The sequence below is a fragment of the Panthera onca genome, chromosome B4 (genome assembly GCF_046562875.1).
Source record: "Panthera onca isolate mPanOnc1 chromosome B4, mPanOnc1 haplotype 2, whole genome shotgun sequence".
NCBI lineage: Eukaryota > Metazoa > Chordata > Mammalia > Carnivora > Felidae > Panthera > Panthera onca.
The window spans coordinates 87,739,230-87,754,772 of record NC_138345.1 but is presented as its reverse complement, the minus strand read 5'-3'; the positions used below and the strand labels follow the sequence as shown (position 1 = coordinate 87,754,772).

At 40.0% G+C, this 15,543-nt stretch overlaps 1 protein-coding gene and 1 pseudogene across 3 annotated transcripts in view; one reads left to right on the top strand and one right to left on the bottom strand.

Moving 5' to 3' along the window:
- MON2 (MON2 regulator of endosome-to-Golgi trafficking) overlaps positions 1-14,700 on the bottom strand; it is a 130,842-nt gene extending 116,142 nt beyond the window's left edge. For 2 of the 3 annotated variants that reach the window (XM_078449737.2, XM_078449738.2), the window contains exon 1: positions 14,164-14,700. In XM_078449737.2, the coding sequence (XP_078305863.1) occupies positions 14,164-14,274 (111 nt within the window). In that variant the 5' untranslated portion in view covers positions 14,275-14,700. The remainder of the gene's footprint in view (positions 1-14,163) is intronic. The other variant, XM_078449740.2, reaches the window with a different exon arrangement.
- Positions 5,660-6,055, top strand: LOC132694137 (activated RNA polymerase II transcriptional coactivator p15 pseudogene; annotated as a pseudogene).
- Positions 14,701-15,543: the final 843 nt, after the last annotated feature.

Genomic DNA, 15,543 nt, shown 5'->3' with positions numbered 1-15,543 from the left:
AGAATTCTTTCTGATGACAGCAGTAAACTTCACTTCTGCTTAAACCAGCCAGTCAGCTTTCACTGCTCACAACCAAGAAGGCCTTAGTTCTACAACTTTAAGAAATGGAAATGTCCCAAGTTAAATTAATATGGCTACAAGCAGAAATAACAGTCAAAATAAATTACTTCAGGGAAAGATTACTGATTTTCTGATAATTTGCGGGGAGTACATATTAGAGACACCAGAAGCTTAAAAAAATCCTTGATGCCCAGGTTGCAATACATTACAAGGAATGCCAGCGGGAGCTGGCATCAGTATTTTTTCAAATCTTCAGGTGAGTCCAATATGCAACAAAATTTAGGAGACAGTTGCAAATAATGTAGGCAAAAGATGATGGTGGATAAGCCCAAGGTAATAGTGACTGAGATGGTAAGAAGTCAGATTCTGAACACATTTTAGATGTACAAACCATAGCACATTTATAATAAAGATTTGGAGAAAGAAAAATCAGACAAAACAAATACAAAATTCAAGGACACTGAAATTATTATCTATACTTTGTTATACTCACATATCTCATCTCAAACTCTGTTGGGTTGTTACAGGGCCATTCTGTGGTCACTGAGATTTCTTCTGCCATGATTTTCAAGTTCTCCCCATCTTCACTATAACCACAGGTACCCTGTATATGTTCATATTCAATATTTCTTTCTGCTTCATTTTCAACAAAAATTGATCACACTGAACCATCATCATAAATAGCAATGTCATTTGTCCTGACTTTCCGGAATTCTAGCCAGCCTGACCTTCTTAACAGTTTCCAAACTCAGTCCTATGGCATGCTAGATACTAGATGTCAATAAAAGATTTCAGATTTGCCAAACACTGTTTTGATTTCCTGAGATTAATTAAGAGTTGACCCATGTCTATATCATAAATAAGTACAAATAAGTATAAATAAATAAGTTGTAAGGAGTATAAAATGTTTACCAATTATATTTACACATATACACAGTAAGGAAAAGGAATAAGAACATTTTTTAAAGTTTAATAGTTCCAAAGTAGTGGTTTAAAAGATACATAAAACCAGTGTTTTCTTTCCTAAACACACCAAAAAAAAACCACCAAAAGGACTATTTGTTGCCTTAGATATAATTAGACCTATCACATAGTTCCTCATTTCTTACATGCAGGTTTCTACTCTCAAATTTTGAAACTGTAACATCTTATTCTCTAGGCACACTGTGTTGCTGGAAAGTTTCAATATCAATGTTTATTGACAACACATGTATATCAGGGTCCCTCTAACCACTTCAGTCTTACTTTATACGGAAGCCTAGCTACATCTTCAAGAGTGTCTCAAATAAATGGAGGTATTCAGACTCAGATTTCCTTCTCTTTATCAAGGACAGTCTATGTAAAGAAGAGTCTTTAACTTCTTGCTTTAAAAGTATCCCCTACTCTGAACAGGTATCTTGTACATCCACAGGTGAACTACTCAATTATAAACATAGTTCTTTTTTATGAATTGGCCCTCATGCATAAAATATTTAAAAAGAATAAGAAGGAGGAGAAGGAGGAGGAGGAGGAGGAGGAGGAGGAGGAGGAGAAGGAGGAGGAGGAGAAGAAGGAGGAGGAGGAGGAGGAGGAGGAGGAGGAGGAGGAGAAGGAGGAGGAGGAGAAGGAGGAGGAGGAGGAGGAGGAGGAGGAGGAGGAGGAGGAGGAGGAGAAGGAGGAGGAGGAGGAGGAGGAGAAGGAGGAGGAGGAGGAGAAGGAGGAGGAGGAGGAGGAGGAGGAGGAGGAGGAGGAGAAGGAGGAGGAGGAGGAGGAGGAGGAGGAGGAGGAGGAGGAGGAGAAGGAGGAGGAGGAGGAGGAGGAGGAGGAGGAGGAGGAGGAGGAGAAGGAGGAGAAGGAGGAGAAGGAGGAGAAGGAGGAGAAGGAGGAGAAGGAGGAGAAGGAGGAGAAGGAGGAGAAGGAGGAGAAGGAGGAGAAGGAGGAGAAGGAGGAGAAGGAGGAGAAGGAGGAGAAGGAGGAGAAGGAGGAGAAGGAGGAGAAGGAGGAGAAGGAGGAGAAGGAGGAGAAGGAGGAGAAGGAGGAGAAGGAGGAGAAGGAGGAGAAGGAGGAGAAGGAGGAGAAGGAGGAGAAGGAGGAGAAGGAGGAGAAGGAGGAGAAGGAGGAGAAAGAGAAGCTGTTGTTGTTGCTGAAGTTGACAAAAAAAAAAAAGAAAGAAAGAAAGAAAAAAGTTGCCAGTTCTGTGGACTGGATAGAGATGACATAGGTTAGAGATGACATAGGTTAAGGTGTATAGTCTAATATCTCTATTCCTGGGGGGGGGGGGGGGGGTGCAATCTGTGAGTTTGGGGAAAATACCAAAAGTCTTAAATACACAGCAGTATTTAATGCTTGTTACTCTTAAAATTAATCTCTCTCAAGAAATACCTTTTCTTTCCTTCAATATTCTTTGATTACCCAAATAGACATACTCACCAGGGACTTTGAATAGGGAGGATAGTAGCACAAAAAAACAGAGACAAGAGAGAATGTGGACTCCTCTTCCAAGACTGTCTAGAATATCTTTGACCTCACTTCTCACTCAGTAAACTTTTCCTGGGCAAAAATAATTCCCTGGTTTCAATTACTTTCTAAATGCTGTAGACTCCCAAATTATATTCCTGTCTCCTAAACTATAGGACTTACTAACCTAAATGTTTAAAAGGCACCTTAGATTCAAGATACTCAAAACAGGTGTCATCCTGTCACCCCCTCCACACACTTCCACTTCAGCCCCAGAAAAAACCTGTTCCTTTTCCTATAATCTCTACTTCTCTGAACAGCAGCAGTATCCATCCAGTCACTGACTAGACATCTGGGGTTTCTCTCTCATCCCAAAAATCATATCAGCCACAAAGGCTATGTAGGGAACATATTTTGTACCCTTTCTCTCAAATCCCACTTCTGCACCTTCATTCAAACTTCTGGGGTGCCTGGGTGGCTCAATCAGTTGGGTGTCCAACTTTGGCTCAGGTCATGATCTTGCAGTTTGTGGGTTCAAGCCCTGCTTCAGGCTCTGTGCTGACAGCTCGGAGCCTGGAGCCTGCTTTGGATTGTCTCCCTCTCTCTATGACCCTCTCCCACTCACGCTCTCTCTCAAAAATAAACAAACATTAAAAAAAAACAAAAAAAAACCCTGCTCATTACTGACCTAAACTAAAAGATTTCTGGACTTACAATCTTGCCTTCCATTCATCCATTGACTCAACTTTTCAATGGTTCCCCAGTGCCTATCCCAACTAGTGTTTCTCAAAACTGAGTAGTTTAAGGACTTCCTTAAAAAAAAAAAAAAAAAAAAAATCATGAACCTACCCAGTTACTGATAAATTTAAGTTTGTATAAACTTATTAGGAATAAATTCCTATTTTTACAGCTCTTAAATTATAGTTATATACAAGTTATATACAAACCCAAATCAATACTAATGCGACAAATAATGCTTTGCTGAAATTAAACCACTACTCACAAAATGAAGATAATTGTAGGCTTAAAGAGGAGGCTCTCCTGCTTTTGGTACTATAAGAGCAGTGACAGAAATAATTTCTTCCATCAATTTTTTTCTCTGGTAACTATGAAAAAGCCTTTCCATCTTTGTGGGCTGTCTATGGTTTGTACCGGTAACACTTTATCCCACTCATCTCATTACATGTCTGTTCCTCCATTCTAGCTATAGGCCCTATAAGGACAAGAAATCTATTCCACTTGTTGCTCCATATCACTAATGTCTATCACAGTGCCTGGCATACAGGAGCTACATAATAAATGCTTCTGAACAAAAGTATTACAAGTTCTAAGTAGAGAAGGAGACTCTACTGCCCACTAGTTAAAAACCCAGAGGAAATCCGATCCAGGTATGCACAAGGCCGTCAGGGCTGCTGGTCCACCTTTCTGCCATTCTCTTGGTTCAGTCCTGTTCCATGGGTAGGTCCATCCTTTGGCCACTTCCAAACTTGCCAATAAAAACAGTTGCAGCCATTCTACATTTCACAATTTTATATGAAAAAGGCCTCTTTTAGCAGCTTTTTAAAAAGGAAGAGGAAACTCCTTGTCCAGGAGCACTCACTGGCATTATGTAACTTGGACAGAAATGAAGGTGGGGCTGGTGGCGGTGGGGAGGGTTTAAATTAGATTAAACTAATCAAGGTACCCTAAGGAAGGAATCAGATTAATTCATCTCAATCCAAAGGTCTGGAAATGAAAGAAGAGTGCAGCCTACTACAGAAGGAAGTGAGAGGGAATGGATGCTAGGAAGGGAATTAACAAAGGTCCACTACTTGTACTAGAAACAATTTTACAAGTAAAAAAAAAATTAATGATGCTTCCCTTCATCACAGTTCCTATGTTCTGTTTTTTCCTATGTTGTCTTTTTTTTTATTTTTTATTTTTTTTTAAATTTTTTTTTTTTCAACGTTTTTTATTTATTTTTGGGACAGAGAGAGACAGAGCATGAACGGGGGAGGGGCAGAGAGAGAGGGAGACACAGAATCGGAAACAGGCTCCAGGCTCCGAGCCATCAGCCCAGAGCCCGATGCGGGGCTCGAACTCACGGACCGCAAGATCGTGACCTGGCTGAAGTCGGACGCTTAACCGACTGCGCCACCCAGGCGCCCCGATTTCCTATGTTGTCTTTTAAAAAAAATACATACTTTTCACATCTATGAAAATCGACCTCAAAATGAGAACAAATTTACCAAAGGTCCAAATGAATTATTTACTTACATAGCGTAACACAAGAGCTGAGGTAGTATTATGAAACTCAGGTTAACAGCAATTTGAATCCAAAAATGTACTCATAAGATATCAGGGAGGTATAAAGCTGCCTGAAGACTTATGATTTTAGATATCAGGTAAAATAAAAAAAAACTAAAATGAGGTCCACACTTGGGAATAAGGAGATCCAGAATACTCCCTACAGGACAATATGCTCATAAAACAATTAATACATTGAAACCAATATGGTTTTCTTCTATAACATATAATTGGTTTACAACCCCAAACTCTGAAAGATATATACCTACATGGCATCTAATTCAAAACCTCTCACCTGGGCACCTGGGTGGCTCAGTCAGTTAAGCATCTGACTCTTGATTTCCACTCAGGTCATGATCTCATGATTGGGAGATGGAGTCCCATGGAGCCTGGGTCAGGGATTGCACTGGGTGTGGAGCCTACTTAAGATTCTCTCTCTCCCTCTCTTTCCACCCTTCTCCAGCTCCACCCACGGGTACACGTGCACTGTCTCTCAAAAACAAACAAACAAACAAACAAAACATTGCCCCAAAACAAACCAAAAAACCCAACCAAATAACAACAACAACAAACCCTGGCTTCTACAAAACAACAACAAAAAAAGTTCTTTAACATATCAAATGAAAGACTGAAATGCAGGGGCACCTGGGTGGCTCAGATGGGTAAGCTTCTGAGTCTTAATTTTGGCTCAGGTCACGATCTCACGGTTCATGACATGGAGCCCAGAGTTGGGGTCTGTGAGCAGAGAGCCTACTTGGGATTCTCTCTCTCCCTCTCTCTCTGGCCCTCCCCAGCTCATGCTTTTTCTCTCTCAAAATAAGTAAACTACACTTGCAAGCAAGTGAGCAGAGGGCTGTTCAGCTGCAAGAGTGGAGCAATGCCTAAGTCAAAGGAACTTGTTTCTTCAAGCTCTTCCGGCAGTGATTCTGAGTGTGAGGCTGACAAAAAGTTAAAGCGGAAAAGGCAGGTTACTCCAGAAAAACCTGTAAAGAAGCAAAAGACCGGTGAGACTTCAAGAGCCCTATTATCCTCTAAGAAGAGTAGGAGCCACAGAGATGATAACATGTTTCAGACTGGGAAAATGAGGTAAGTCAGTGTTTGAGACTTTAAAGGGAAAGTCCTAATTGATATTAGAGAATACTGAATGGATCTGGAAGGTGAAATAAAACCAGGAAGAAAAGGTATTTCTTTAAATCCTAAGCAATGGAGCCAGCTGAAGGAACAGATTTCTGACACTGATGATGCAGTAAACTGTAAAATCAGAGCCATATAAAACCTGTACTGTTCTAGTTGTTTTAATCTGTCTTTTTACATTGGCTTTTGTTTTCTAAATGTTGTTTTCCAAGCTATTGCATATTTGGATTGCAGAACAATTTGTAAGATGAATACTTTTTTTTTAATGTACATTATTAAAAATGTTCTGAGTGAAGCTGATTGTCAACTTTACTAAGGAGGATTGCTTTGTGCCCACCACCTACTGTAAAATAAAATCAAGTAATACAATATTAAAAAAAAATAATAAAAACAAAAAATAAGTAAACGTAAAAAAAATGCAGGTTACATGTGGATCGCTAAATATATATATATATATATATATATATATATATATATATAATATTCCTATATATATGGTATCCCTTTTCTTTCCTTTTAAAAAATTTAACCTCTAAAAAGTAACTAATTAGTACCTCCTAGATATACAAATACTTTGCACTATGGTGAACAGAAGTATAAACAAGATGTAAAACTGACCCTTTAAGGTGCTATTTAGACTCCCCCCCCCCCAAAAAAAACCCTAAAATAACTAAACAAAAGGTAAAACATAAGACTTATATGGAAATAACTTATAAAAATAAATTTAAAAAAATTTTTTATGTTTGTTTATATTTGAGATAGGGAGAGACTGCACGTAAGCAAGGGAAGGGCAGAGAGAGGGAGACACAGAATCTGAAGCAGGCTCCAGGCTCTGAGCTGTCAGCACAGAGCCTGATGCAGGGCTCAAACTCACAAACCGTGAGATCATGACCTGAGCTGAAGTCCGACGCTTAACTGACTGAGCCACTCAGGGTACACCTAAAATATGTTTAAATGAAAGTTAAGAAAAGAGAAGAAAACATATTAGTTTGAAAATGTGGGCAGGAGCTGTAACTGTTTTTGCTCTAACAACTAACAGTACATAGCACAGAGTAGGTACTCAAAAACTATTTCATGAACAAATGAATGAAGGGAATGAGGGGAGAAATTAGAAAATTATCTGTAAAGTTGATTTATTTATGCAACAAACAGATAAGCAACATTTAAAGTGGGATTCAATGAAAGGTAGGATCTTAATTTAAAAGGAGGAGAAGGTGGGCACCTAGGTGGCTCAGTTGGTTAAGCAGCTGACTTAGGCTCAGGTCATGATCTCACAGTTTGTGAGTTCAAGCCCCAAATCAGGCTTGCTGCTGTCAGCGCAGAGCCCACTTTGGATCCTCTGTCCCCCTCTCTGCCCCTCCCCTGCTCACGCTCTCTCAAACATTTATTTAAAAAAAAAAAAAAGAGAGAAGGAGATTATGGGCCAGCAAAAGGAACCTCAGAAGCATGGAAGAGAGAAGCAGCAGGATATATCTGGAGAATAAATAGCAGGCAATACACCTTGGCTGAAGTACAAAGGCATATCAGGAAAAACTGAGGATAATGAAGCTAGAAAGGAAGGTTGGGATGATCAAGGAGGGTCTTAAATGCTATACTAAGGGGTCCAGTAAGTAGAGAGTAGCCATTAAGGGTTTCTGAGCTGCTTAAGTATATTAAGCTAGTGGTTACATATAGAATGGTTTTTCTTTTCATTTTTTTAATGTTTATTTATTTTTGAGAAAGAGAGAGACACAGATACACTGTGAGCAGGTGAGGGGCAGAGAGAAGGGGAGACACAGAACCCGAAGCAGGATCCAGGCTCCGAGCTGTCAACACAGAGCCCAACGCGGGGCTCAAACTCACAAACTGCGAGATCATGACCTGAGCTGAAGTTGGGACATTAAACCGACTGAGCCACCCAGGCACCCCACCATACAGAAATTTGTGTGTGTGCGTGCCATTGATGCATATTAACGGCCAGGTATTTGAAATTTGGTACTACAATAATAAGCTGAGAAAACAGAAAAAAGAAGAGGTATGTTGGAAACTACAGAGCAGGAAGGAACAGCTGACAATGAATAAAGAAAGAGAACTGAGGGGGAGAAGATAGCCAAATGTGACTAAGGTAAGCAACAGTGATAAATGCCATTAACAGAACAAGTGAAATGTGGGTAAAGGGCAAGTTTTAGGGCAAATAAGTTTAACTACAAAAAGTCCTATGTCAAGTATGGGAAAGATATTCTGGTCTAAGGAAAGACATTGGTCTATGCTCAGGAAAGAGAGCAGAGTACACGGAGTAGATTCAGGAGTCCTCAGCATCAGGGTAAAGCCCAGCAGCTTTACTGGGGGTAAGTAGAAGACAGTAATGAGGGAGGAGCATGCAGAAGAGGCCTGAAAACAGAGCGTGGGATACAATTCTACATAAACATGAAGGGAAGGAATACTGAGAGAGAAGGAGTAATCGGAAAGTAGAGTGCTACAAACATCAAAATGAGAGAATGGCAACATGGAAAGAATGATGAATAGTAACAAATAATGAAGCAAGGCAGACAAATGGAAACAATGATAGAAACAAGTAAGTACGTTTTGAAGGCATTTTGCAGCTCGGAGTAATGGAGAGGAGTTAGAGACAGATGCACAGGGAGCCACATCCCAGTTCTTCCACTTTCTAGATCTACTAACTTATGCAAGTTACTGAGCCAAGAGGAAACCATAATTTCCTCATCTGTAAAATTAAAATAGCATCTTGTAATAAAGTAAATGGATGCAACCTCCCTAGCCTAATGGAAAGACAATACTCAACACTGAGTTAACTTCATAAAAATAAAGGCAGTCTCTCATTCATTGTTTTTATCTTTCGCCATGCTTTATGCTTAAGAAACTAATAAGTTTCTATTAAATTATAACAGTAACGGCAAAACCCAGTGTTTCGTACATGACTGAAAATAAGCTATGCTTATATAAAAGAAAAAAGAAAAATAATTCCATTTTTGGAGTATGTCTTCCTTTTTGGTTTACGAGCCAGATAAATGTCATTTATTTCTTCTGTATCACCAAAGCACAGTGCTAAAAAGATAATCAATACATTTGACTAAAGTATGTTTCCACTGATCTTTGCTTATTTATTTCCTCCATAAAAGTAAAAATGCAATGGTCAAAAACTTAGTAAAAATAAATTATTATGTTTTATACTTTAATAATAAATTTCACTGGTTATGGAACTTTAATAAGTGTATAATACAGGTTATAGAATAACCAAAAGCTTTTTAAAGAAATCTCACTGTAAAAATGCTCTTAAAATACTGCAATAATCTAGCAAAATTTTCCTCGAAGTCCTAGTGAAAAAGTTGTGCTTATATATTCTTGAAGTTAACATCTAAATTGCTTTTCGGAAGAAAATGAATTTAATGAGACTTAGGAATCTAATATAACTTTTATGGAATAAAGTCAAAGAAAGAGCAGAGTCAAAACAAAGCAAAAAAGCGAAGGTCAAAGGCCACGTGCACATCTAACACAATTATCTAAAATTGCATTATATGGGAAAGTAAGTCTTGACCAAAATGACTTCTAACTCCTTACCATAATTGTCATTATTTATGTGACTGGTGCTGGCAAGTTTTTTTAAATAAATTATGAAAATTAATTTATTTCATTATGTAAAACATCGACCTATTCTGTCATACTTATGAGAGAAAGAACACAATTGGTTGTGTCATGAGCAAATCTGTCCAACCAACGTCATCAGAAAAAAAAACTATAGTACATTATAAAATGCTAAACCCAAATAGCTCCCAACAAAACATGTAATAAACATTATCCAGCCCTCATTCTCCACTGTCACAAGGTCCTGAAAATGATATCTTCTCCCTACCAGAAAAGCCAACTGACTTGATCTTCAATCTCCAAATAGCTGGTTAAAGGGAGAATCCTGTCATGGTGAGTAAAAAGCATCTCTTTCACCAAACTAACACATAAAAAACACTGGGCCCTGAGGAACTCTACCACAAGAACTTCTGCTTTTTAAGCCAAAAATCCCTGCCCACCTAGGTTCTGTCAAGCCCACATACACAAGGGGAAACAAAGACAGCATAGGAAGACTACTTGCACTTTCTTACTATTTACACCCTTCCTGATTCCATCTCACTAAAAAAGAGAAAATCCATTCAAAACCCTAATTCTGAACACCTCAGCTTAAATGGCCTTCATCCCCTTCCTCTTCTACCACCCATTCCCTGGACTTCATCATCCTCTAGTGCAGCATGACTTGGCAATCTGAAATCCAACATCCCTTTCCTGTGCCAATCCCGGTCCTTCTAGCTCTCCCACCGCTCTTTGATTAAATTGGTGCTGCTAGTCCCTTAACCCTTCCATCTTCTTCCAATCAATCAAAGTTTTATGTATTTCCTTCTTTAGAAATAGAACACAGATCTTACGATCTATCATCATTTCAACCACTTTTCCTGCCAAGACTCTTTAGTGTCCCAGGTTAATTTCTCCTCCACTTCTACAAAGCGATCCACTGCTCCTCTCAAACTTTCTACCCATCACTCCTTTCATCACCAATTGCTCCCAGCAATAAGCTTGCTTCCTACCTTACCAAGAATAGAGGCCATAGGCCAAACTTATCCACGACTTCCTATCTCTCCACAATGTCCCTCCTTCAAATTTATCACATTCAAACTCATTTTTTTCTTCTTCCCTTCCTCTGTCAGAAGAAAATATGTTCCTTCTCAGAGTGAAAGCCAGTTCATTTACCTATGCCCTTGAAACTCCAGCTTCTCAGGGACCTTGCTCTGCCAAGTATTCCGTTTCTCTCCCATTTCCTTAACCTTAGTCAGCTGCCTCTTTCCCTTTACTGCTGTTGTTTCCCAAACTTCCCTCTTCGGCTCTGACATTCTCATTCTATGCACTGTTCCAGACCCATCTTATCTACTCCTATGGTTTCTATTATCATATATAAACTGATACTCCTAAATCTGAAATTCTAGACCTCCTCCTTAAGAACCAAACCATCACTTTCAAATACCTACTGGTCAGTTCCACTTGACACACACATAAATGTTAAACTTATTATATTCACGACTACTCACTTTGCCCAAAAACATCACCTCCTCTTACATTCCTTCTCTTAGTGATCTACCCAGTTTCCCAAGCCAGAACCTGGGAGGCATCATAGATTTCTTTCTCTACGTTATATAAAAGGTCACTATGCCCTGATAATTTAAACTGCTAAGTCTCTTTTTAATCCATACTCTCTCTTTCACACATGACTATCACAATGCAAGCAACCTCCTGTCTACCTCTACTGCTACCTTGACACAGGCAATCATCACTTTTTAAAATTTACTCTCTTTGTCAATGTTAGTCCCCTCTAATTCTTCCCATGAATACTGTTACGGAAATGTTACTAAATATGAATTTGATATTATTCCCTCTCTTAAAAACTTTTAATGGCTCCTAATTACCTTCAGCATGAAATTTATTTAACATGGAATACAAACTTGTGCTAATTTCTCTGCCTAGAATGACCGCCCCCTTCTTCTATTGGCTTGCTTCTACTCATCCTATTAAGACTCAACTGAAGAATTACAAACTCTCTCTGACATACTTCCAAGCTCAGTTGGATCCCTCTCATTTGTTTCCAGAATAATGCCTGCAAATAGAAAATGACCAAAATGTTTTATTCATTAAATATATAAACATAAAGCTTCAGAGATTAGTGCCTCTGAAGGCAGTGAGCGTCACTTTCAGAAAAGCAATTTTACAAAGCTTTAAGGTAATTTTTAAGGCAAAGAAAAAATTATTCATACAAGTATTCCAGAACAGATTAGCTAGTACACTTGTCCTAAAAAAGTTACATTGCTGAAACATAAAGATTCATATTTAAGAACTAAGAAAAATAAGCTGGTGCTGACAGCTCAGAGCCTGGAGCCTGCTGCGGATTCTGTGTCTCCCTCTCTCTCTGCCCCTCCCCTGCTTGCACTCTGTGTCTCCCTCTCTCAAAAATAAATAAACATTTAAAAAAAAGAACTGGGGAAGGAGATCTGCCTTCCAAAGTACATATACAATTACCACTGTAAGTTCTTAAGTATCCTTATAAGAAGTTCAGAAGTATTTTTCAACTAATAACTGTGAAGATACTGGGAGAGTGTTACCTAGCAAATCAGTATACAGATGGAAAAGCTTTTTATACTTAGAAAGGCCTTGCCTTGGGGCACCTGGGTGGCTCAGAAGGTTAAGTGTCCGACTTCAGCTCAGGTCATGATCTCATCCTCCCTTCATCCCCCAAATAAATAAAACTAAAAACTTACCAGTTTCTTAAAAAACAAAAGCCAAAATTGCTATTAATTTATCAGGAAAAATTTAATTCAATCAAAATATTTCTTGAAAGTCAAGGGTCCCTCCTATAAAATCATCACTCTTAGACTAATTACTTCATTACTGTTTTAAACTGGTAACACAGTGATGGTCATTTTCTAATTCCTAAAGTGGGCCCCTAAGCATATTAGAAGTGCCACTGGTTAAGACGTCAAGGTTCTTACATTCAACAAATTCTTACAGAGTAGGTACTATATAGGAAATTATGTATCAGAGATAATCACACCAAGAATGATTTTTGCCATTACCTCAAAGAGTAGTGCAATCACCAAGTATTTCTTTGGCCAATGTCCAAATAAAAGAGCTAATGAGCTATATTTAAAGTTCCTAGATTAAATGGACTGAGTTCTAGGACTCTGTAAATTACCTGTTTGGAATTCTGAATGCATTTTCTAAAAAAAAATAAGGTAATAAATGGCAACTAAATTCTCAAACAAGTCCACAAAGGCCTTTATATGTAATATAGAGGAATCTTAGTTTCTATATAAATTATAAGAGCTGCGAACAATCAGTTCTATAAATTATTGTCAAAAATACAACAGAACAGTCTAATTCTTTAAAATTCTTTAAAACTGCTTAATTCCTTAAAATTACTTATTATAACTTTCAACAGAAAATGACACAGAGAAAATAATTAAAATTGATATCACAAGCTATTGAGTATCTGAAATAAAATATATTTCGATAGTTATCTTTCCAAAAGTGGCACATCAGGTTCCCATTATTGGGTAATATTTGCTTACTTTATTAAAGGAATAGTAGATGGAGCATGTTGAAGACTAATGAAACCAAAAGCACTTACAGAAAAGTTAAGATTCCTTGGAAGCCTAAAATCCAAACTTTATTGGGTAAGTTTTAATTACAAAACCTTTATAAAGGCAAAACATTTAAATTAATATGAAACATTCCAAAATTCCTAGTAAACTTTTGGTGAATCCTAAATAGTAAATAAAATTGCTGGTAGGCCAAACTATTTTATAGAAAAATAAAAATGATTGCTTTTACAAGTTTATCACTGAAATATCTTGTTCCCGATATGAGAAAGGAAATTGGGAAGCATTTTTAAAACGTTTAGGAGAAATAAAATGGCATCTTAAGAGAAAAAAATCAATAGTGACTAAACGTCAAACTTTTCAATTTAGGAAAGATTTGGAGAATTTATATAAATAATTAACTGGAACCTCTTTAATAATACCCTTTTTGCTCTGACGACTTTACCATTATAATCCAGTAAGTCCACCCTTTAACCCTATTTACACAGGAAAGAAAACTGAAGCTCAAAGAGGTTAATATGTATTTCAAGGTGTACTGGATTTGACTCTAAACCCAAACTTCCCATTAAAGTATTGCTAATAACAAGGCTTAACATAATTCTTGCGGGTCTTCAATATTTGTCATAAGTGGCTGAATAATTTATTAACACTTCGTGGTACTGACAGAGTGAAGCTGCATGACACAAGACAACAAGGAAGGCTACTCCCCTTTGAGTGATACACACTTTAAACGTGAGGAGCATAGATGTCAGCGCAACGATGGATGATAGTTTTAGAAGCAACAAACGTAAGTTTTTTTCAATTCTGGCTTGGCTAGTTTCAGGCTTGAAAAAGGCCAGAAAAGGCGAGGGTAAAACACATTCAGCTGAATTAGCTGAATCGGCTCGCTCCGCGAACTTCATTCCTAAATCCGGAGGACAGGAGTGGAGAAAATCAAAGCTCCCCAGACGTCTCCAAAGGAAACTCTAAAGAGCGCTTGTGGAACAACCCACCGACTAGCAAATCTGGAAAGGTGAGGACCAAATTAAAATCAGACAGGAGTTTGGGAGCGAAGGACTGGATCTAATAGGACCAGACATGCTCACCGTGCCCTCTCCCGACGTCACTCAAAGCTTACCTCTTTGACAGGTGGGAATTTCTTCTTGCATTCCAGGGACAAGGCCCGTAAATCGCTCTGCATGTTCTCCAGCAGCTTCTTCACTGCCTCGGGGCTGTTGGTGCCGGACATGATCCACCAAACTACAATCCAATTTGGGCGGCGCAAACGAACTCCAGCACGGTCAGCTCCTTCGGGCGACCGTCAGCTCCCTCAGAGCGCCTCCGGCCCCTCCTCAGCGCGCCTCTTGGGCTCCGCGGGGCTCGGCCCGGCCTGGACTACGAACCCACAGCGTACCCGAGCGCCCCCCGCAGCCTCCTCGCAACTCTCGCGGCTCCTCTCCGAGGCGCCCCCCCCCCCGGTCGCCCCGCCCCGCTAGGCTCCAGCGGCTCTGGCCGAGGAGCCCACAAGGCGGGCAGGTCCCTCCCGCTGCCGCGGGGTCCGGCCGCACAGTTCGTCAGCAGCCAACCTGGCAAAACCTTCGGCGCTGGCCGCCCAAGCCCTCCAGACTCGCCGACGCCATTAGCCGAGTCGCCCACAATTCCGAGCGCGGCCGGGACACGTCAGCCGCACTTCCGGGCACCGCGGCCACCGCCCCCGCCGCGGCCAACTGGGACGGTGAGCCGCAGGCGGGGCGTGGCCAGGGGCGTGGTCACGTCTGGGGCTGGATCGGCTCCCGGAGGGGCTGCTTTCCCCAGCTCGAGTTTGGGAACTGCTAGGCGTGAGCCACCATTTGCCTCGTCTAAATTGGCTTCTTCTTAGATATGTGACAGCTGTCAGAATGGAGCCACGTGTATCTTGGCGTGTCTCTTGGGGTTTGTTCGTGTTACATTGTATTTCGGTGTAAACAGTTTGCTTCCTTTTGTTTTAATCTTCATCCGTCTTGTCCCTCGTCATTTCTGCCCCCTGGAATCTCTGGGGTAGTGGCCCCAAACCAATGCCTACCTCCTGTTAATTTTATTTTCCTCCTAAGTACCTAAATTGCAATTCCTCCACAGAGTTGCACAAAGCATACTGGTGCGCTTACTGCGGAGTAGTCCTTTATTTTCCTAATTTGTAAAATGACAGAGAAAACTACCCTTTGTTCCAAAACCCTCCGCTGGCCTTCCGTTTTGCCCACGGTAAAAGTCAGAATTCCTCCTTACACCTGCCAGGAGCCACGCGATCTGCCCCGCCCCCTTTTACCGCCAGTTTTCCACCTAAAAGGCGTTGGGATTTTGTCCCCCTCTGTTTTGTTCCCTTCTTATCCCCGGCACTTAGAATAGTTCTTGGCATATAGTAGATGATCAATAAATATTTTATTTTGTTTACATTTTTAAATGTTTATTTATTTTTGAGAGAGCGTGAGCAGGGAAGGGGCAGAGAGAGAGGGAGACACAGAATCTGAAGCAGATCCAGGCC